This window comes from Amblyraja radiata, chromosome 11, assembly GCF_010909765.2.
Source record: "Amblyraja radiata isolate CabotCenter1 chromosome 11, sAmbRad1.1.pri, whole genome shotgun sequence".
Lineage (NCBI taxonomy): Eukaryota > Metazoa > Chordata > Chondrichthyes > Rajiformes > Rajidae > Amblyraja > Amblyraja radiata.
Genome location: NC_045966.1, coordinates 61,278,201 through 61,295,210, shown reverse-complemented (window position 1 = coordinate 61,295,210; position 17,010 = coordinate 61,278,201). Strand labels below are relative to the sequence as shown.

The window sequence follows — 17,010 nt, the reverse complement described above, 5'->3', positions numbered from 1 at the left end:
TTAGGCTGGGGCACTGCCTTGAGATGAGATTGATTGTAGCCACTTTATTCAGTTATGCCTCCAGTCATCCTTTGATCCCATTGACTTCAGTCTTTCTTGAATTGCTCAGTGCCTCACACAGTGAAATGATGTGACCTCACTTCTGAAATCCAACTATATTCCAATGGCAGTTAGGTGCAGATACCAATCAGTGTGCCAACAGACCTGGCTAGATCAGACATTAATGATACTTGATAGGCATTAAACTCCCCATACCTAGAATATAGTGCCTTTGGTATATTCAGAGCTTTGTCTAAGGAACACTCAATATACGGAATATAGATCCTTCAGCGGAGGGGTATTGGTTGTGAAGGTGATAGGTGGCATGTAATTTTCTTGTATGTTTCAAAAGAGCCAATGTGTGGAGACTCCAAATGAAAATCAGGGAAACTATAGATGGTGAAAATAAGAAATAAAAACAGAAAATACCGAAAGCACTAGGCATCTGTGAAAAGAGAAAAGGGTTCATGTGTTCAGTTTTGACAAAATTGTAACTGTCTTCACAGATGCAGTAAGGGATTTTTGTTTTTGAAGGCTCAGAAGGTTATTTGTTTCGATTATATGGTCTGTTTAATCTCCATTTTGGAAAATCCATTTATGGTTAAGTTGCATTGTGGGAAATTGGTGCTGAAATTGTAAATGGAAGTTTATAAATGTAAAATCACCATTACTGCTTGAGTTGAATGCAATTGCATAATCTGGCAATTGAGATCATAGGGAATGTTACCATCGCCTTGTAATTTGATCCACTTTGCTGTGTTCTGAATCTGCCCCTTTCACTTGGAAATACACCAGTTTGGCCGGCACCAGGAAGATTTTTGCATGAGCTGAAGGCGGCTTTACAATGGACTAAACTGTAACTGGGACTTGATTTGGGGCTTTTATTATTTTGGTACTGATGTTGGAGAGATGGCATCATGGAGAAGAAGTACCAGAACTCCAGTTGTGCCCAGCCTCTGTCCACTATCTACCCAGTCTTGTGACCAGAGAAAATGGTATATTGCCACATCTTGGTCTCTGGTATAAATATCACTGCCTCAATTAGAAATGAAACCTTGATGTTGCAGTGGATTATTAATTACTTGTCTTGCGCTGAAATGATAACTAGTAACTTCATAAAACCGAGAGCACTTGAGTACAATGCTCGCTAAATCTGTTAAAACATTGTGGATTTGCATTAGCCAAAAGATTCTGAAATGACCATGAACATGGCCATGTGTAGATTTTCAGTTCATTGTATCTAGGATTTCTGTGAAATGCAATGGTGTTTAGGTGGCTTATTCACAATGTGATCTATGAAAACATCTGTCAGTGTTTGGCAACTTGTGTTTGGATTGTGAACGTTGAGCTGACTAAGATGGAGTACTAGTGGTGACAGTTCTGTTGCTGTTGATGGAATTACCAGGAATAATTCAAATGATGAATTAAGCATCTGTTAAATAATTGAAATACTTTGGGTTTGGAGCAAATTTTCTTGGACCATATTACTACAAGTAAACTGGTGAAAACACAGTAATAGCAACTAAATAAATCAAAAACCCTCTTTAATATTTGGTCTGAGATATGCAGTGAGAATTTCCTGATTTAAAATACTGGAGAGTCTCAAACACAATGTACAGCAGATTAAGACTGTGCTTAAATTTGTTAGTGCTGGCATAACAATACAATAATAAAGTAATGATTTTGTATTTTATGTTTTACTTTGCAGCCAATTAAGTAACTTTGAAGTACAGTCTCTGTTGCAATATAAGAAAGGTAACAGCCAAAGATCTATGAACACCAAAGAGCATGTTTTTAGTGATCTTGATTGTGAGAGGATTTTGACTTGGCTGCAAGGAGAACATTTTTGTCCTTTGAATGGTATGATATTTTAGCATTCATCTCAACACAGATGGGATTTTGTTTCACACCTCATCCGAGAGGTGGTGCAGTATTCCCTTGGTAAATTATGTATTTGCCTTGAACTCGCAGCCTTCTAAATCCACTCTGAGTGCTGCCCCAGAGCTATGCTGGAAATCAAAGGTTGTTAATGGAGTCTTAGTACATTTGGTCCGCTGGGAACATTCTTGCTTTATAAAACCTGTTAGACTGGGCAAAAAATTGTGCAGCGATTGAAAAGCAAAAATAAACCGCAGACACTAGATGTAAAATTTAAATCGAAATTGCTGTAAATACTCAGCAGATCAGGAAGCATCTGTAGTGATTCTGCCTTAACCGCTGAGTACTTCCAGCAATTTCTGGTTTGCATAAGAAACTGGATAGGTGTTTGGAAACACCTTGCACTTATATTTAATTGTTGTATGGAAACTTGCCAGGCGACTCAATGCATTTAGGGCAGCGTTTTGTGCTACATGCAAGTGTCCTCTCATGCCGTCTCTGACCTTAAAAAATATCCCTTTATTCCTCCATACCCACCTTGCTCCTTTGTATATTTCATTTTCCTTAAATGTATCTCTGCCATTCACCTCCACTACTTGTGATTATGTGATGCGCTCTATAATAGAATCTGAATAATGAAATTTATAGTTTACTAGACGACCCATGGGGTCCCCGTTGTGATGCCAGAGATCCTCGAGAGGTTCAGTTATTTCAAATTCTGTCTCTTCATTCCTTCTGGGCGTACTGACGCCGGGCCTAGCAACCCTACCCCAACTGCGCACGTATGGCTGATGGGCCCAGCAAGTGGGAGCGCAGGCGCCACTGCCGCGTTAAAACTCGTCCCGTTTAGATTATAAAGTTAATAAAAGCGCAACCAAACCAGAAGCGGGGGCCGTGTGGAGGTCGAGTGAGTGACATGAAGTTTGAGCGAAGTCCGCGCGTGATGTACAGCGTCGAGACGGCTGCGGGCCGGCAGGCTGTTGCCGCTCGGAATTTTTTTAACACGGTCAATTTTTCGGAGCCCCGCGTGATGTCGGGACCAGCTCTGCACAACTCCATACGGCTCCGGCGATCGAAGTGGGACCGGCCCCGCGAGGCTGTACGGCTCAAGCGACCACGTTAGGTCACGCGTGCCGCATGGAGTCGCATGCTCATGGGACAGGCCCTTTAGTTCACGCTTGCCGCATGGAGTTGCATGCTCATGGGACAGGCCCTTAAGCCTTCTAGGGAAGTTGACATGTTGTGCCTTCTTCAGCGTTGCTTCAATATGGGTGGTCCAGGAGAGGTTGTTGGTGATATTTACTCCTAAGAATTTGAAGCTTTCAACCATCTCCACTTTGGTGCTGTCAATGCAAACCAGGGTATGTGCACCACTCTGCTTCATGAAGTCTATCACTATTTACTTTGTCTTGCTGACATAGAGGGGGAGAGAACGAGAGAGAGAGAAAAAGAGAGAGGTTGTTGTCTCCACACAAGGTCACGAGGTTCTCCATCTCATTCCTGTACTCTGTCTCCTCAGTATTTGATATCCGGCCCACAATGGTGGTGTATTCTCCGAATTTATAAAATGAATATGATTTGTACATGGCTGCACAGTTGTGGGTGTACAAGGAATAAAGGTCCTCTTAAATTTTCTTGATTACTAGACCAGGTGCGGACCCGTTGGGCCCGTCCCCCAAGGCAATATTCCACCACTGACCCATAGCCCCCAACTGCGCAGGCGCGGCTGAGCGGTTCCTGTTCTGACGCCAGAGATCCCCGTTGTGACGCGAGTCAAGGCAACCCTCCCCCAACTGCGCCTCGCCATCACTCTTCCTCACCCTATCCTCCTCCATTCCCCCTCATCCCCAGCACTCCCTTCCCCTCCTCCTCCTCCTCCTCCTCACCCTCCCACTTCTTTCCCCTCTCCCATTCCCTCCCTTATCTCTCCCTCTCTCCTTTCTTCAACCCTCTCTCCCTCCATATCCCCTCTCCCCTCCTTACACCCCTCCTCTCCCTCTATCTCCCCGTTCCCCATTCCCCACCTCCCACTATCCCACTCCCCACTCTCCCCCCTCACCTCCCCCACTGCCCTCCTCTCCCTCTATCCCCACTACCTACCTCCCCCCTCCTCTCCCTCTACCCCCCCCTCCTCTCCCTCTCTATCCCCTGCTCCCCCTATCCCCCTGCTCCCCCACTCCTCACCTCCCCCCATCCTCCCATCCTGCCCCCCACAATGAAAATCGCAATGTGTTTTTTTTAAAGGAAACCTCTTCCCCCCCCCCCCAATGATAGCAAATGGGAAAACGGTTTGAAAAGTGATTTTTGTAAAGTTTAAAATGTCAATAACTTGTAAAATATATACCATCACTCTGAACAAAACTTGTTTGATTTATATCACAGGACAACGGTGAGTAAGGTGGGCCAAAAATTGCAGCGCAATCGTGTTCAGTTTTGGCGGGGGTTTGGGATCACACGCACATACGCATACAAACAATTAAACAAGATAAGAGTTTTAGTAATAATAATAATTATAATAATTATAATAATAAAATAATACTGGACCAAGTGGGACCCGTTGGGCCTGGTCCCCCAACGCAACTCGTTCCCCAATGCAATATTCCAGCACTCATAGCCCCTAATTGTACAGGGGAAGCTCATTTCTCCTTATTCACCCTCCCTCATTAAACTTTTTTTTTGAAATCCTTGCTGCCAGGAATATTTATTTTAAAAAAAAGGGATTGCAACATTGTAGCTTGCAATTGCACTGGCTGGGGCTGGCAGGACTCAGTGTCCTAGGATAGCAACAGGGCTACAATCCCATTGTGACATAGCTAGAAGTGCCAGTGCAGAGGGAAGAAATTATTTCTCAAATTGGTAATGTGAATAACTTGTGAATAACTTGTGAAATATAGCATCAATCTGAACAAAACTTAATACAAACCACCACATGACAATTGTGAGTAAGGTGGTCCAATTGTAATGCTATTGTGTACCGTTTTCGCGTAATTTGACGACATCACCGAATCAGAGATCTCACACACACACACACACACACACACACACACACACACACACACACACACACACACACACACACACACAAATAGATAGAAGATATATATTTATGACAGCAAGTACTGATCTATCTGATTTACTGTCAATGCGAAAGTTGTAGTAAGGTAAAAGAGCACCTCTTGAGAATGCTTGCATTTACAAGGAGGCATATACAATCAATCAGTTTTATTTGTCACATTGCACATAAAGTGCAAGTGAAATGAATTTGCCAGCAGCGGTACAATGAAAAAAACACATTAAAAATTTAACACAAACAAGCATTTAACAAGCATTCATCACTGTGGTGGAAGGCGCAAAAATTGGCCAGTCCTCAGATGAAGAGAAAATAAACTGCCCATGATCCCGTACCAGCTTCTATCAACTGTCCTCCACAACGACGAGAAGGCCTACCGGGAGGAGGTGGCTGATCTAGCACTCTGGTGCCAGGATAACAGCCTCCTCTTGAACATTAAAAAAACGAAGGAGCTGATCATGGACTTTAGGAGGGCACATCATCCGAGGACGTACACTCCATTGAGGATAAATGGGGATCCTGTGGATAGGGTGAACTGTTTTAAATATCTGGGAGTCCACATCTCCGAGGATATGACATGGGCATCACACGCCTCAGCACTCGTGAGTAAGGCAAGGCAGCGCCTTTACCACCTCAGGCAATTGAGGAAATTCAGAGTGTCTCCGAGGATCCTCCAGTGCTTCTACGCAGCGGCGGTGGAAAGCATCTTGTCCGGGAACATTACCATCTGGTTTGGAAATTGCTCTGCCAAGGACAAGAAGGATCTGCAGAGAGTAGTGCGTTCGGCCGAACGCACTATGGGAACTTCACTTGCCCCCCTGCAGGAACTATACATCAGGAGGTGCAACTCCAGAGCCAACAATATCATGAGAGACCCCTTCCACCCCTGCAACGGACTGTTCCAGCTGCTACGGTCAAGCAAACGCCTCCGTTGCCATGCGGTGAGAACAGAGAGGTTGAGAAGGAGTTTTTTCCCAGAGGCCATTCGGACTGTAAACGCCTATCTCACCAGGGACTAACTCTACTGAACGTTTTTCCTTCCATTATTTATTTTGTAAAGGTATATGTGTGTTATGATTGTGTTTATAGTTTGTTTGGTTGTTTGTCTTTTTGCACAAAAGTCCGCGAGCATTGCCACTTTCATTTCACTGCACATCTCGTATGTGTATGTGACAAATAAACATGACTTGACTTGACTTGACTTAATACTGCCATGTACAGGCAACCTTTGCTCTTCCGTCTGTCTTGATGTTGGATCTCGATCCAAAATGTTAATTTTTACCTCCACGGATGCTGCTTGACTTTCTGAGTTCTTACAGCTTTGTTTATTCAAGCCAAAACTGGAGAGTATTGGGCAGTGAGGGGGAACAAAGGGACTTTAGAGTATGTTCACACATCCCTAAAGGCTATAGGACAGTTCAGTACGGTAGTTGAAAGGGCATCCAGATCTTTTCCTTTTAGAATAAAATAAATGAGCAGGGCAGTTTGGTTGGAGTGGCATACGCCAATGGTTAGCCAATGAGTTTGAGTTTTTGTACTACAGTTCTGTTCATTTTACAGAGAGGTTTCAGAGGGCATTTACTTGTATGGTGCAAGAACTAGAGAGCGGTAGCTACTGGGAAAGTTTAGTTTATCGAGTTTTCCCTGGTGCAGAGAGGAGTAAGGGAAGACCTTTTATTGTGTTTTACAAAATTATGTAGACTCCGCAGAATAATTAGGAAGAGACCACTCACCTTCACAGTAGCTAAGAATGAGAAGACATTGATTTGAAGTAATTGGTAGTGGGATTAAAGGGGGATTAGGAAAGGCTCTTTCAAGTAGAATTAAAGGGGGATCTGGGACTCACTTCCTGAAAGGATTGGGGCTGAAACCATGATCACATTTAAACAATGTTTGCTATAAACGTGGCGTACGCATTCAGGCCAGGGATTTAATTCTGGAAGATGGGGTCAGACTAGATAGTCACTCGATGGCTGGCAAAGACACAACTGGCTGAGTGACTTGCATCATAAATTTTCTTCTGGTTCTAAATATAAAGTTGCCTCAATTAGAAGGGGAATTTCATAAATCTTGAGGAAAAACAGCAAATGCAATTACAACTATAAAAGGCAAGGCAGATTTGTATTTCAGATGTCAAAACTGAAATAAATTTGGTTTGTTTCATAGATCACAACTTCTATTCCTTGCCGTGCCCAGGTTTTTGCAGGCTGATATAAAGTCTAGGGGCAAACTTTTTGACAATTAAAAACAAATCCTTTTCTAATGTCAGTGCTCTATGCAAATACATTAATTTCATGGTAATTAGTAAAAATGAAAAGCAATTTTTTCTCCTTAACTTTCCATACAGAGAAGGAGGAAACAGACTATTTGACAATAACAAGTTGAGGGTACAACTTCAATTGAGCCCTTATCGTAGACCTTCACTCAGTATTATCAGGGACACTGACATTTTCTTTTGCACCTACTGAGCCCTGAAGACGAAATGAATTTAGTGTCCTAACCTAGATTACTCAAAGTGAAATGATCAATAATTGAGTTTGTCGGTGTGACTTGAACAGACTTGAACTTGGCACAGAACAAATGTAGCCAGTCTACCTTGAAGTGGTGTGGAGCAGCGATGATGAAAATAAATGAATTGCATATGTTATTTGCTTTAAAATACCAGAGTGATGTTAATTACTGGACGAACCATCAATTAATGTGTTTTTCTCAAATGTGTTTGCAGCCCAAGGATTGGACCATATAGCAGAAAACATCCTATCGTACCTGGATGCTAAGTCGCTGTGTGCCGCTGAGGTGGTGTGCAAAGAATGGCAGAGGGTGATTGGTGAGGGAATGCTGTGGAAAAAACTCATCGAAAGAATGGTACGCACGGACCCACTGTGGAGGGGACTTGCAGAGAGGAGGGGATGGTGAGTGCAGATAGCATGCAGTGAAAAATTTGCAGCACATTTTTCAAATTATAAGACATTATAAGATACTTATGATTGGGAATTGTGGGGATACACAGGCATGATATTCTTCCGATTTAAATCGGAACTCCGATTTATTTGTTGTTGTTTTGCTGTCCAATCAGCCGCTGTCGCTAAGGGCGTCGAGTCCAATCACATAATGCGCTCCATACTTGGCGGCCAATCAGCCGCTGTCTCTAAGGGGGTTGCGTCCAATCACATATTGCCAATCAGACACAGTCTCCGAGGGGCATTGTGGTCAGTCACCGACCAGCTTCCCTTACTGAAGCAGAAGATGGCTGCAGAAGCCAAGAGAAAGGAACATGTTGGCAGCTTAACAGGCAAGAAAGAAGCACTGGTAAATTGAGCAAGTTTACAAAAGGAAAGTGTCAGGCAAAGATGGAAGTCAAACTAGAGTTTAGGTAATGTTACTTATGTCATAGGGTTATCAATCACTTTTTCTGTGCTGTTTGCACACAGTGCTAGAGCTGTATGAAGTCATTTATTTCATGAAATATTTATCTTTTGGGGGTTATTTTACTGGTTATGTGTTAGAAAAATTCTAAGCTTCTGTTATGTAAGATACCAGCAGAATCACTTTCAATGTATTGAAAATGCAGGAGCTATTGTCCCCTCCCTGCTCCTGGACCCTGCCGGGGGCCTAGCCGGCCTCCTGGACCCCCAGCCAATACTTCCTAGTTTTTTTTCTGGAGGTGAATATCATGCCTGGATACACCAGTATTTCCTTCATAAACCTATATCTTCCTCTACTTTTAAGGTTTCCCCTACAAATAAGTGGTTTGCTTGATCATCAGATGATGGCTGAGTATTAACTACGCAAGCTTGTTAGTCTAAAGTCACAAGTAGGCCACCTGATAAGGGTCACACCAAATAATGACCTTCCTGTGAAAAATATAGTTAATGGGATGGTTTTGTTGATGATTATTAATTATTTCCTCCAAATATCATTTATTTAACGGAATTTAAATTATTCGGTTGCTATGGTGAAATTTAAACTTGTTTTTGGTTCATGAGTCTAATCTCTGTTCATTTTGTTTGAACTGTAATGCCTCTCTTATGTGCCCTTTATTTGCCGCAGTATTGGGTAAATGATCAGGGAGCTCCTGCTAGAAGCATGTACAACATTAGTTTATTTTATTTTTATTTTTTATCTATTTATTTTTATTTATTTATTTATTTTTAAAAAATTGAGAAGTTGTACATAAAATGTATTATGAAAATATATATTAGGCACTTTGGTGCCATATGACTGTACTTACTTCTGATTGCAGAAACCCTCGGCATATTTAATGCGTCTGAAAGAGCATTTGATATGCCGTATTCTGGATGGTCACAGATTATGAAGGTTTTAAGGGAAAAAAAATCAAGGGGTTGATGCTGACAGAATGTTTCCTCGGGTGGGGGTAATCAGACTGAGGCACAGTTTCGGGATAAGGGGAGTCACTCATTTAAGACTGAGTTGTTCTTTCAAAAGGATCTGAATCTGTGGAATTCTCAACATCTATGAATAGAGGAGATTAAATCATTGAATATATTCAAGGCTGTAATAGAATTTTGGTTTGAGTGTTCAGGCTTTTGTTAAGGGCCAAGAAAGTGGAGCTGATTTGCAAGTTATATTAGCAGTGGTCAGAATGATGCAGCATGCTCAAAGGGCAATAAGTTCTTCTGCTTATGTGTTCTCCTGATCTACTCCTGTGTTTTATATTAAATGGGCATGGACAAGTGCCATAACCTTGTATGATTCTGTGTACATCGTAAGTGGTGACCATTTGACCAGCTTTACATTGTAAGCACAGCTGAATTGGAAAACTATTTAAGAGCCAAATCTATTAAATTATATAGTTCCAGTAAACCCTTGTTTTTACGGACCACTTTATAATGGATTTTGGTTATAGAGGCCTGACCTTCCAACCTTCACTGCCAGGCTGGGCTGCTGATGCCCACCCGGCCCGTGCTGCCGCTGCCACCGTCTCCCTGGCTGTTTACAGGCCTCGCCTGGTGTTGTGCCACAGTCTCCCCGGCTGTTTCCACGCCGTGCCTTCCATTGCAGATCCTTGCCAGCACTCTGGAAGCTGCAAGCTGCGAGCAGGTCCAGTTCCCGACCAGGATGACAAGAGTCTGAAGAAGGATCTCATCCGTTAAGTCCCATATCCTTGTTTTCCACAGATCCTGCCTGACTTGCTGAGTTACTCCAGCGCTTTATGTCCTTTTGTGTATTAACCAGTAACTGCATTTATTTGTTTCTATAATTTATGCAATGATAATCCCTCACTCAGTTAGACTGGACAGTTAGCAGTAACGGACACCATATTCTCTCTCTTTCTCCCCCCCCCCCCTCCCCATGGTCTATTGTAACAAGGGTTTACTGTACATTTTCAGTACACATTTTATTAAAAACATTCACAATTAAAAGCACTCCCCATAGGTATTCCTTCTATTCCTGATTTTTGTTTTCTGAAGCCTTCAGTGTTAATTTCATTCACAAATCAAGAGAAAGTATTTGCAGACAAACTTGATAACAAGTATTGGACTTTAATTGAAATGAAGTAATACTGAATGATATGTGTTTCTAAGCTGCTAAAAATCTTGTGCTGCTAACTATTGTGTAACACCAATGCGCAATTTCAATTCTGCCAGTGTCTGTGGATTTGATATTGTTCTTAGTAGGACCTGACTCTCCAGCTTGGGGAAAGGAATAAAATACAGATTCATAAGGTGGAGGAAGGAACTGCAGATGCTGGTTTAAACTGAAGATACACAAAGCTGGAATAACTTAGCGGGTCAGACAGCATCACTGGAGGAAAAGAATAGGTGATGTTTCGGGTCGAGACCCTTCAGTCTTGACTCGAAACGTCACCTATTCCTTTTCTCCAGAGATGCCGTCTGACCCACTGAGTTACTCCCGCTTTTTTGTGTCAATCTTCGATACATAAGGTGGTATTGTCACTGCTCATTGGCAGTTTACAAGTGCACGTTACAAGTCTGGCCTTAATTCCTTCTATTAAATGGACTGAAATAACGAACGTAGATATTAAGATGCCATTAATTTGATACTTTTCCAACATTGAACATATCTGTGTTCTTCTTTCCAAGGGAACAATACCTGTTCAAAAATCGGCCTGCTGATGGTCCACCAAATTCATTTTACAGAGGATTATACCCAAAGATTATCCAGGATATAGAGGTATGAATAATCAAATTTATGATCGCACATAAACCAGATGTATTGTAGTCGGTGTCTTTATAACTTAAATTTGTGATGGGATGCCGAATTTTGAAAGATTTACAATTCCTCTGCCGGTTCCACTTTTCCTAATGTATTTGCATTGCCTTATCAACAATCCTTGTCTCTTCATGTTGTCTTTCTCCCATGGCAGTGTTGTGTGCTGTTTACTGGTACAGTAGGGCAATGTTCAACCTAACATTCACTAACTAGACAAAGTATTAATATAGTTTGGCTTTGGCTGTGCAACATTAGCTGATAATTTTGCATCTGTTTGACAAATGGTTATCTCTAATAGTCAGTGTCTATGAACGGCTGCTATGTTTAAAGAAGCACAAATCCTGCTACGATTTAAAAGGATTAAAATACTGGGTTGAAAAGTTTTCTATTAATGTGGGGTTTGTCGAAAATGAAGATAAGGTGGAAACACATGGCATGCAATTCCAAATCATCTAGGCAAGAAATAAAGGGCTAACTTTATTATAGAATCAAGTCTGGTATGTACAGTGTTTAAGCTCACGTATGGAGCTTCAGGAGGTTAGCTTAAGCTCCCTTAGGTGAGATGGGGGGGAATATGAGTCCATGAAGTGCTCTGAATTGTATCCAGTGACCTGGATACACAAGGAACTGCAGATGCTGTAATCTTGAACAAAACAGTGCCGGGGGAATGCAATGTGTCAGGCATGCAGCTGTGGAGAGAATGGACAGGTAACCGTCCATTCCCTCCACAGATGGCACCTGTGATGGGCGATTTGCCCTATAGATATATAGGCATGCACATATAGGCAGTAGTCATTGCATAGGGAAAAACACAAAGTACTGGAGGCACTTGGCAGCTGTGGCAGCATCTGTGGAGGGAATGGATTGGTGACCCTTCCAAGGGTCTCAGCCTGGAATGGTGCCTGTTTATTTCCTCCACAGATGCTGCCTTACTCGCTCTAAATTTGTGTGAATTCTACATGCCGATGTATCTACGTAGGTAAACATAGAAACATAGAAATTAGGTGCAGGAGTAGGCCATTCGGCCCTTCGAGCCTGCACCGCCATTCAATATGATCATGGCTGATCATCCAACTCAGCATCCCGTACCTGCCTTCTCTCCATACCCTCTGATCCCCTTAGCCACAAGGGCCACATCTAACTCCCTCTTAAATATAGCTAATGAACTGGCCTCGACTACCCTCTGTGGCAGGGAGTTCCAGAGATTCACCACTCTCTGTGTGAAAAAAGTTCTTCTCATCTCGGTTTTAAAGGATTTCCCCCTTATCCTTAAGCTGTGACCCCTTGTCCTGGACTTCCCCAACATCGGGAGCAATCTTCCTGCATCTAGCCTGTCCAACCCCTTAAGAATTTTTGTAAGTTTCTATAAGATCCCCTCTCAATCTCCTAAATTCTAGAGAGTATAAACCAAGTCTATCCAGTCTTTCTTCATAAGACAGTCCTGACATCCCAGGAATCAGTCTGGTGAACCTTCTCTGCACTCCCTCTATGGCAATAATGTCCTTCCTCAGATTTGGAGACCAAAACTGTACGCAATACTCCAGGTGTGGTCTCACCAAGACCCTGTACAACTGCAGTAGAACCTCCCTGCTCCTATACTCAAATCCTTTTGCTATGAAAGCTAACATACCATTCGCTTTCTTCACTGCCTGCTGCACCTGCATGCCCACTTTCAATGACTGGTGTACCATGACACCCAGGTCTCGCTGCATCTCCCATTTTCCTAGTCGGCCACCATACCTATATATCTCAGATATTTTCTGTGAGGGGAATAGACAGGTGACGTTTCAGAAGAAGAGTCACCTGTCCATTCCCTCCACAGATGCTGCCGAACCCACTGAGTTTGTCGAGCACTTTGTGTATTTCCTCTATCCGGTGACCACTGGAGATGGGTGCATGCCTCCGTCTACCAACTCCATACACCCTCTTTGTTCCTTATCCATCTGCCTTTGCCTTCCTTAATTTCTCTCTTTCCCCTCTAGCCTGGTGTGCTCCTGCCCTTCTCCATCTTAGTCTATTGTGCTGTGCTACCTCATCTTTCTTACCAAACATATCCTGGATATGCCGACACCACTTTGAATCCCCAACCCTCCATTTCCGGTGGGTTCTCCCTCCTAAGCTTTACTCCTATGTTAAACATCCCTGCCTTGATCTTTGAGACACTGAACTCTGTATTATTAGTGAGGCACTGATTCCCAGACCACCAGTGGTGTGATCATTAAGCACCTCGGCCAGTTAGAGATGGTTGGTGGTATGACTGGTGTTTCATAACGAGAAGTCTAGTAAAATATTTTTTACCGTATTAGTACAGAAACATTTTTATTGAATGTTGAGTGGTGTGTTCTTCAGCTCTTGCATTTGCAAAGTAAACTTGAAGAGGTTCCAAGTTGTATAAGTGTTGGTTCCAGTCAATAAAAAGCTGATAACAACCATTGTATGAAGCTCTCCATCTCCATTTGTCATCAGATGAATCTTTAATCTTATAATTTTAAATAAACTTTAATAATTTTACAAACACAGCTGTTGTCTGATGCTGTGTGGAATTTATTGTTCTATCAAGGAAAGTTAGCTTTGGGGTGCGTTGTAACTACAAGTGAATGCATTTTATCCATTAAGACGTACCTTGTAAAACTCACATCTTTTATGATGTGGATAAACCTGTAAACTCTTGATGTGGTTCAGAGATATTAACCAAGGTCTTTTTGGCTGCTACACAAGCATTCCATAAATTCAACAGAAAAATCAAATATGTGAAAAGCTGTATTTTTCTTTTCAAACGAAAATTATGATTTTTTCAGCTGCCTTCGTTGTTTATGAAGTTCAATTTGTGGTGTATATTTGGCTAATCGGGACCAAAATCCAACCAAAATCCTTTTTTCAATTAAACTTGAATTTTGTACATACAAAAGTCTTTCTATACACTTCCACAGATAACGTGTAAGTTATACTGATTAAGATCTAATTTACTGGTTCTAACTGTCATTGCCAACCAGGATGGTAGCCCTTTCCCCTTCTAAATTCACGGTGACATGAAACAATAAATTCCATGACTGATCTTCCAGTGCAAACTCTAGGCTGACGCTTCAGTACAGGATTCCTTCAAAGTATCAAATGTTGTAGTTCCGAATCTGATATAATTTCTGATAGCTGCATCTGGTTGTATTCTGAATTCTCCTGCATAACACGGATTACAGACTATCTATGATCTCATTTAACATTTGTGAGTATTGAGTGATGTCATACAACTTTTTTTAAATCCCACAGCAATGACTTAAGCCTCCATTAATGTGATCAACTGTCAGAGACAGTTGGCAGCCTCTTTAATTACGTGGCACATTATGGGTGGTTGTCCCTTTTCCTTGTCTGACCTTCCTACGCACTAATATTGAAGTCAATTTATCTCAAAGCTGGTTGATTTAAAATCTGTATCAATATCCATGATCCTGGCTTTGCTAATGAAGAATGAACAAATATTTCTGATCTTGGCACTGGAGCCTCCATATGAATGTGGTAGTAGTTTCCCTGTGTCTGGTATATTTTCTCCCATGCTGTAGAGTATCTGTTCTGTGTAGTTTTGGAACAGACATGAAAGTGAGAATGTTTCTTTTCTCTTGCCAGGAAGTTTGTGTTCAAAATGTGTGATTGACAGTAGATGGCTATAGTCTAGGTGTTCATGGTGAGTGTACATTAAATAAATGACACATCCTTGTTTCCTCATCATGAATAATGACCTGATGAAATAGTTCAAGTCCTATATTGTAATGTATCTTGAAGCCCTTGGGTATTCTATAAATATATTGCATAAAAAAAAGAATGCCAAAAGGTGTCTGAGGTTTGAATGTTTAGGATCCATTTCTTTCTATCCTGCCCACCCAGGACTGATTTCCTTAACCTAAGCTAATGTTATTTCTTTGTCTAACATCTGTTTTCTTTCCTTTGCCAATTTAAATTCCGCTTGACAGAAAAAAAAACACCTCTCCTCCTTTGTGAAGCGTGGGCTCTCTTCCCATTGCTGTGTTCATTTACAGTGCAGTGGGATTTTTTTGGTTGCGAAAAACTTCATGAAATTTCCTACAATGCTTGAAACCAAATGATGGTTAAATAGAATTACATCGAGTCATGAGATTGAAATGTGCACCTGTGTCTCCCTGTTGCATGATAAGTCTGCTTTTATATTCTAGAATTATGTTATTTATTCAGTTAGCTATTATCGTCCACTCCTTTTAAAATGGGTATAGGTGGGAGGGTTAAAGGCAAGATACCAATTTTGGAAGAGTTTCTTTCAGAATAACATTTAATGGCCAATCTGAAGAAAGGTCCTGAAATTCCATTTCCTCCACAGATGCTGCCTGACCAGAGTTCCTCCAGCATGTTTTTTTTCCTGCTTGTATCCAAGGTAAATTTGGTGCTCTACATAGTTAGGGAGATTTATCGAATTAGTTCTAGAATCAGTTTGAATATGTAGGAACATGTTCCTTTTACTTCAAGACTTGGTTGTTGGATGTGCCAAGAAATATTACAAGGACGCGAGCAGAGTTAGTCATACCCAATAATTGGCTAAAAATCAAATTGAATTGTCAGCTTTGATCCAATCTTCAGTCTAAAGAGTCTTGACCCGAAACATTGCCTGTCCATTTCCCTCCACAAATGCAGTCTGATCTTCTGAGTTCCTCGAGCAGTTTTTTTTTTTTGCTCACGATTCCAGCATCTGTAGTCTCTTGTGTCCACAGATCCAATCTTCACCTAGCCCTTGGTGCCACTTAGGAATTAATCACATTTTGCACCTATTAAACATCAGAATTTTAGCAGATGCAATGAGTATTTGCTACCTTGTGATATATCAAGCCAATTATTTAAGCATACTTTTGTAAAACCTTTCCATTTAATATAGAATTAATTTATATCTTCCAAAAAAATACTCAGCCAGTCCAGGTGAAGAGATCCCGAAACATCGACTGTGCCTTTCACTCCTCAGATGCTGCTTGATCCAAAGTTCTTACAGATTTTGTTGCTTCAAATTCCAGCATCTACAGTCCCTTGTGTTTCTAATTGGCACACCCGCCGAATGGAATCAACTAAAAAAACCTAAAATATTGATACAAAAAGGAAGGAAATATTTTGGTTCAACATTTCATGCTCTCTGTTGTATGGAAATTAACCCTTGGCTGTTCCCAGCAATACCCTAGTTGCTCCCTCCCTACTACAGTCGGTCTGAAGAAGGGTCCTGACCTGAAACATTGCCGACCCGAATGGAAATAATCCAAAATATCTGTTCATTCCGCAGGAGCTGTCTGACCCGCTGAGTTACCCCAGCATTGTGTGTTTTGCTCTATTTTGTTGTTTCAGATTTCCAGGAACTGTGGATTATCATGTGATGAGCTTCGTTAAAGCAAATTGTTTCATAACTATTTGTGCTTTCTTAAACTATTTAAAGCATAAAACACAATCCTGCATTGATTAAATTGTAAAGCTTTTTTAACCTTTTGTAACATAGGATGACAGGGAACAATGATCCTAATGTTTTATAAATTCTCGTTCTATAGCTTCCCCTATTGGAAGGGCTTGCCATTCCACCCTTGACTCTTGTGCCAAATTCTGAAACTGATTACAGCTGGGTTATTACCTTGCAGACCCAGTAAAACCTGAGCCCTTCCACAGATTGATTAGTAGGACTGGATGTTACAATCCCTAAGGTTTTTCACTACGATTGACATTTGGTATTCTTGGGGATGACCACTAGGTGAATTTGCTACCAATCAGACACATCTAAAATTGTGTACCTCAACGTCACTGGGTGTTTCGGCCTTTTATCACAAGACACCCTCAGT

The 17,010-nt window shown here is 41.6% G+C and overlaps 1 protein-coding gene across 3 annotated transcripts in view; it reads left to right on the top strand.

The window, feature by feature from the left end:
- fbxw11 (F-box and WD repeat domain containing 11) overlaps nt 1–17,010 on the top strand; it is a 174,809-nt gene that overhangs the window by 91,091 nt on the left and 66,708 nt on the right. For all 3 annotated transcript variants that reach the window (XM_033030006.1, XM_033030005.1, XM_033030007.1), the window contains 2 exons: nt 7,713–7,899; nt 11,053–11,143. In XM_033030006.1, the coding sequence (XP_032885897.1) occupies nt 7,713–7,899; nt 11,053–11,143 (278 nt within the window). The remainder of the gene's footprint in view (nt 1–7,712; nt 7,900–11,052; nt 11,144–17,010) is intronic.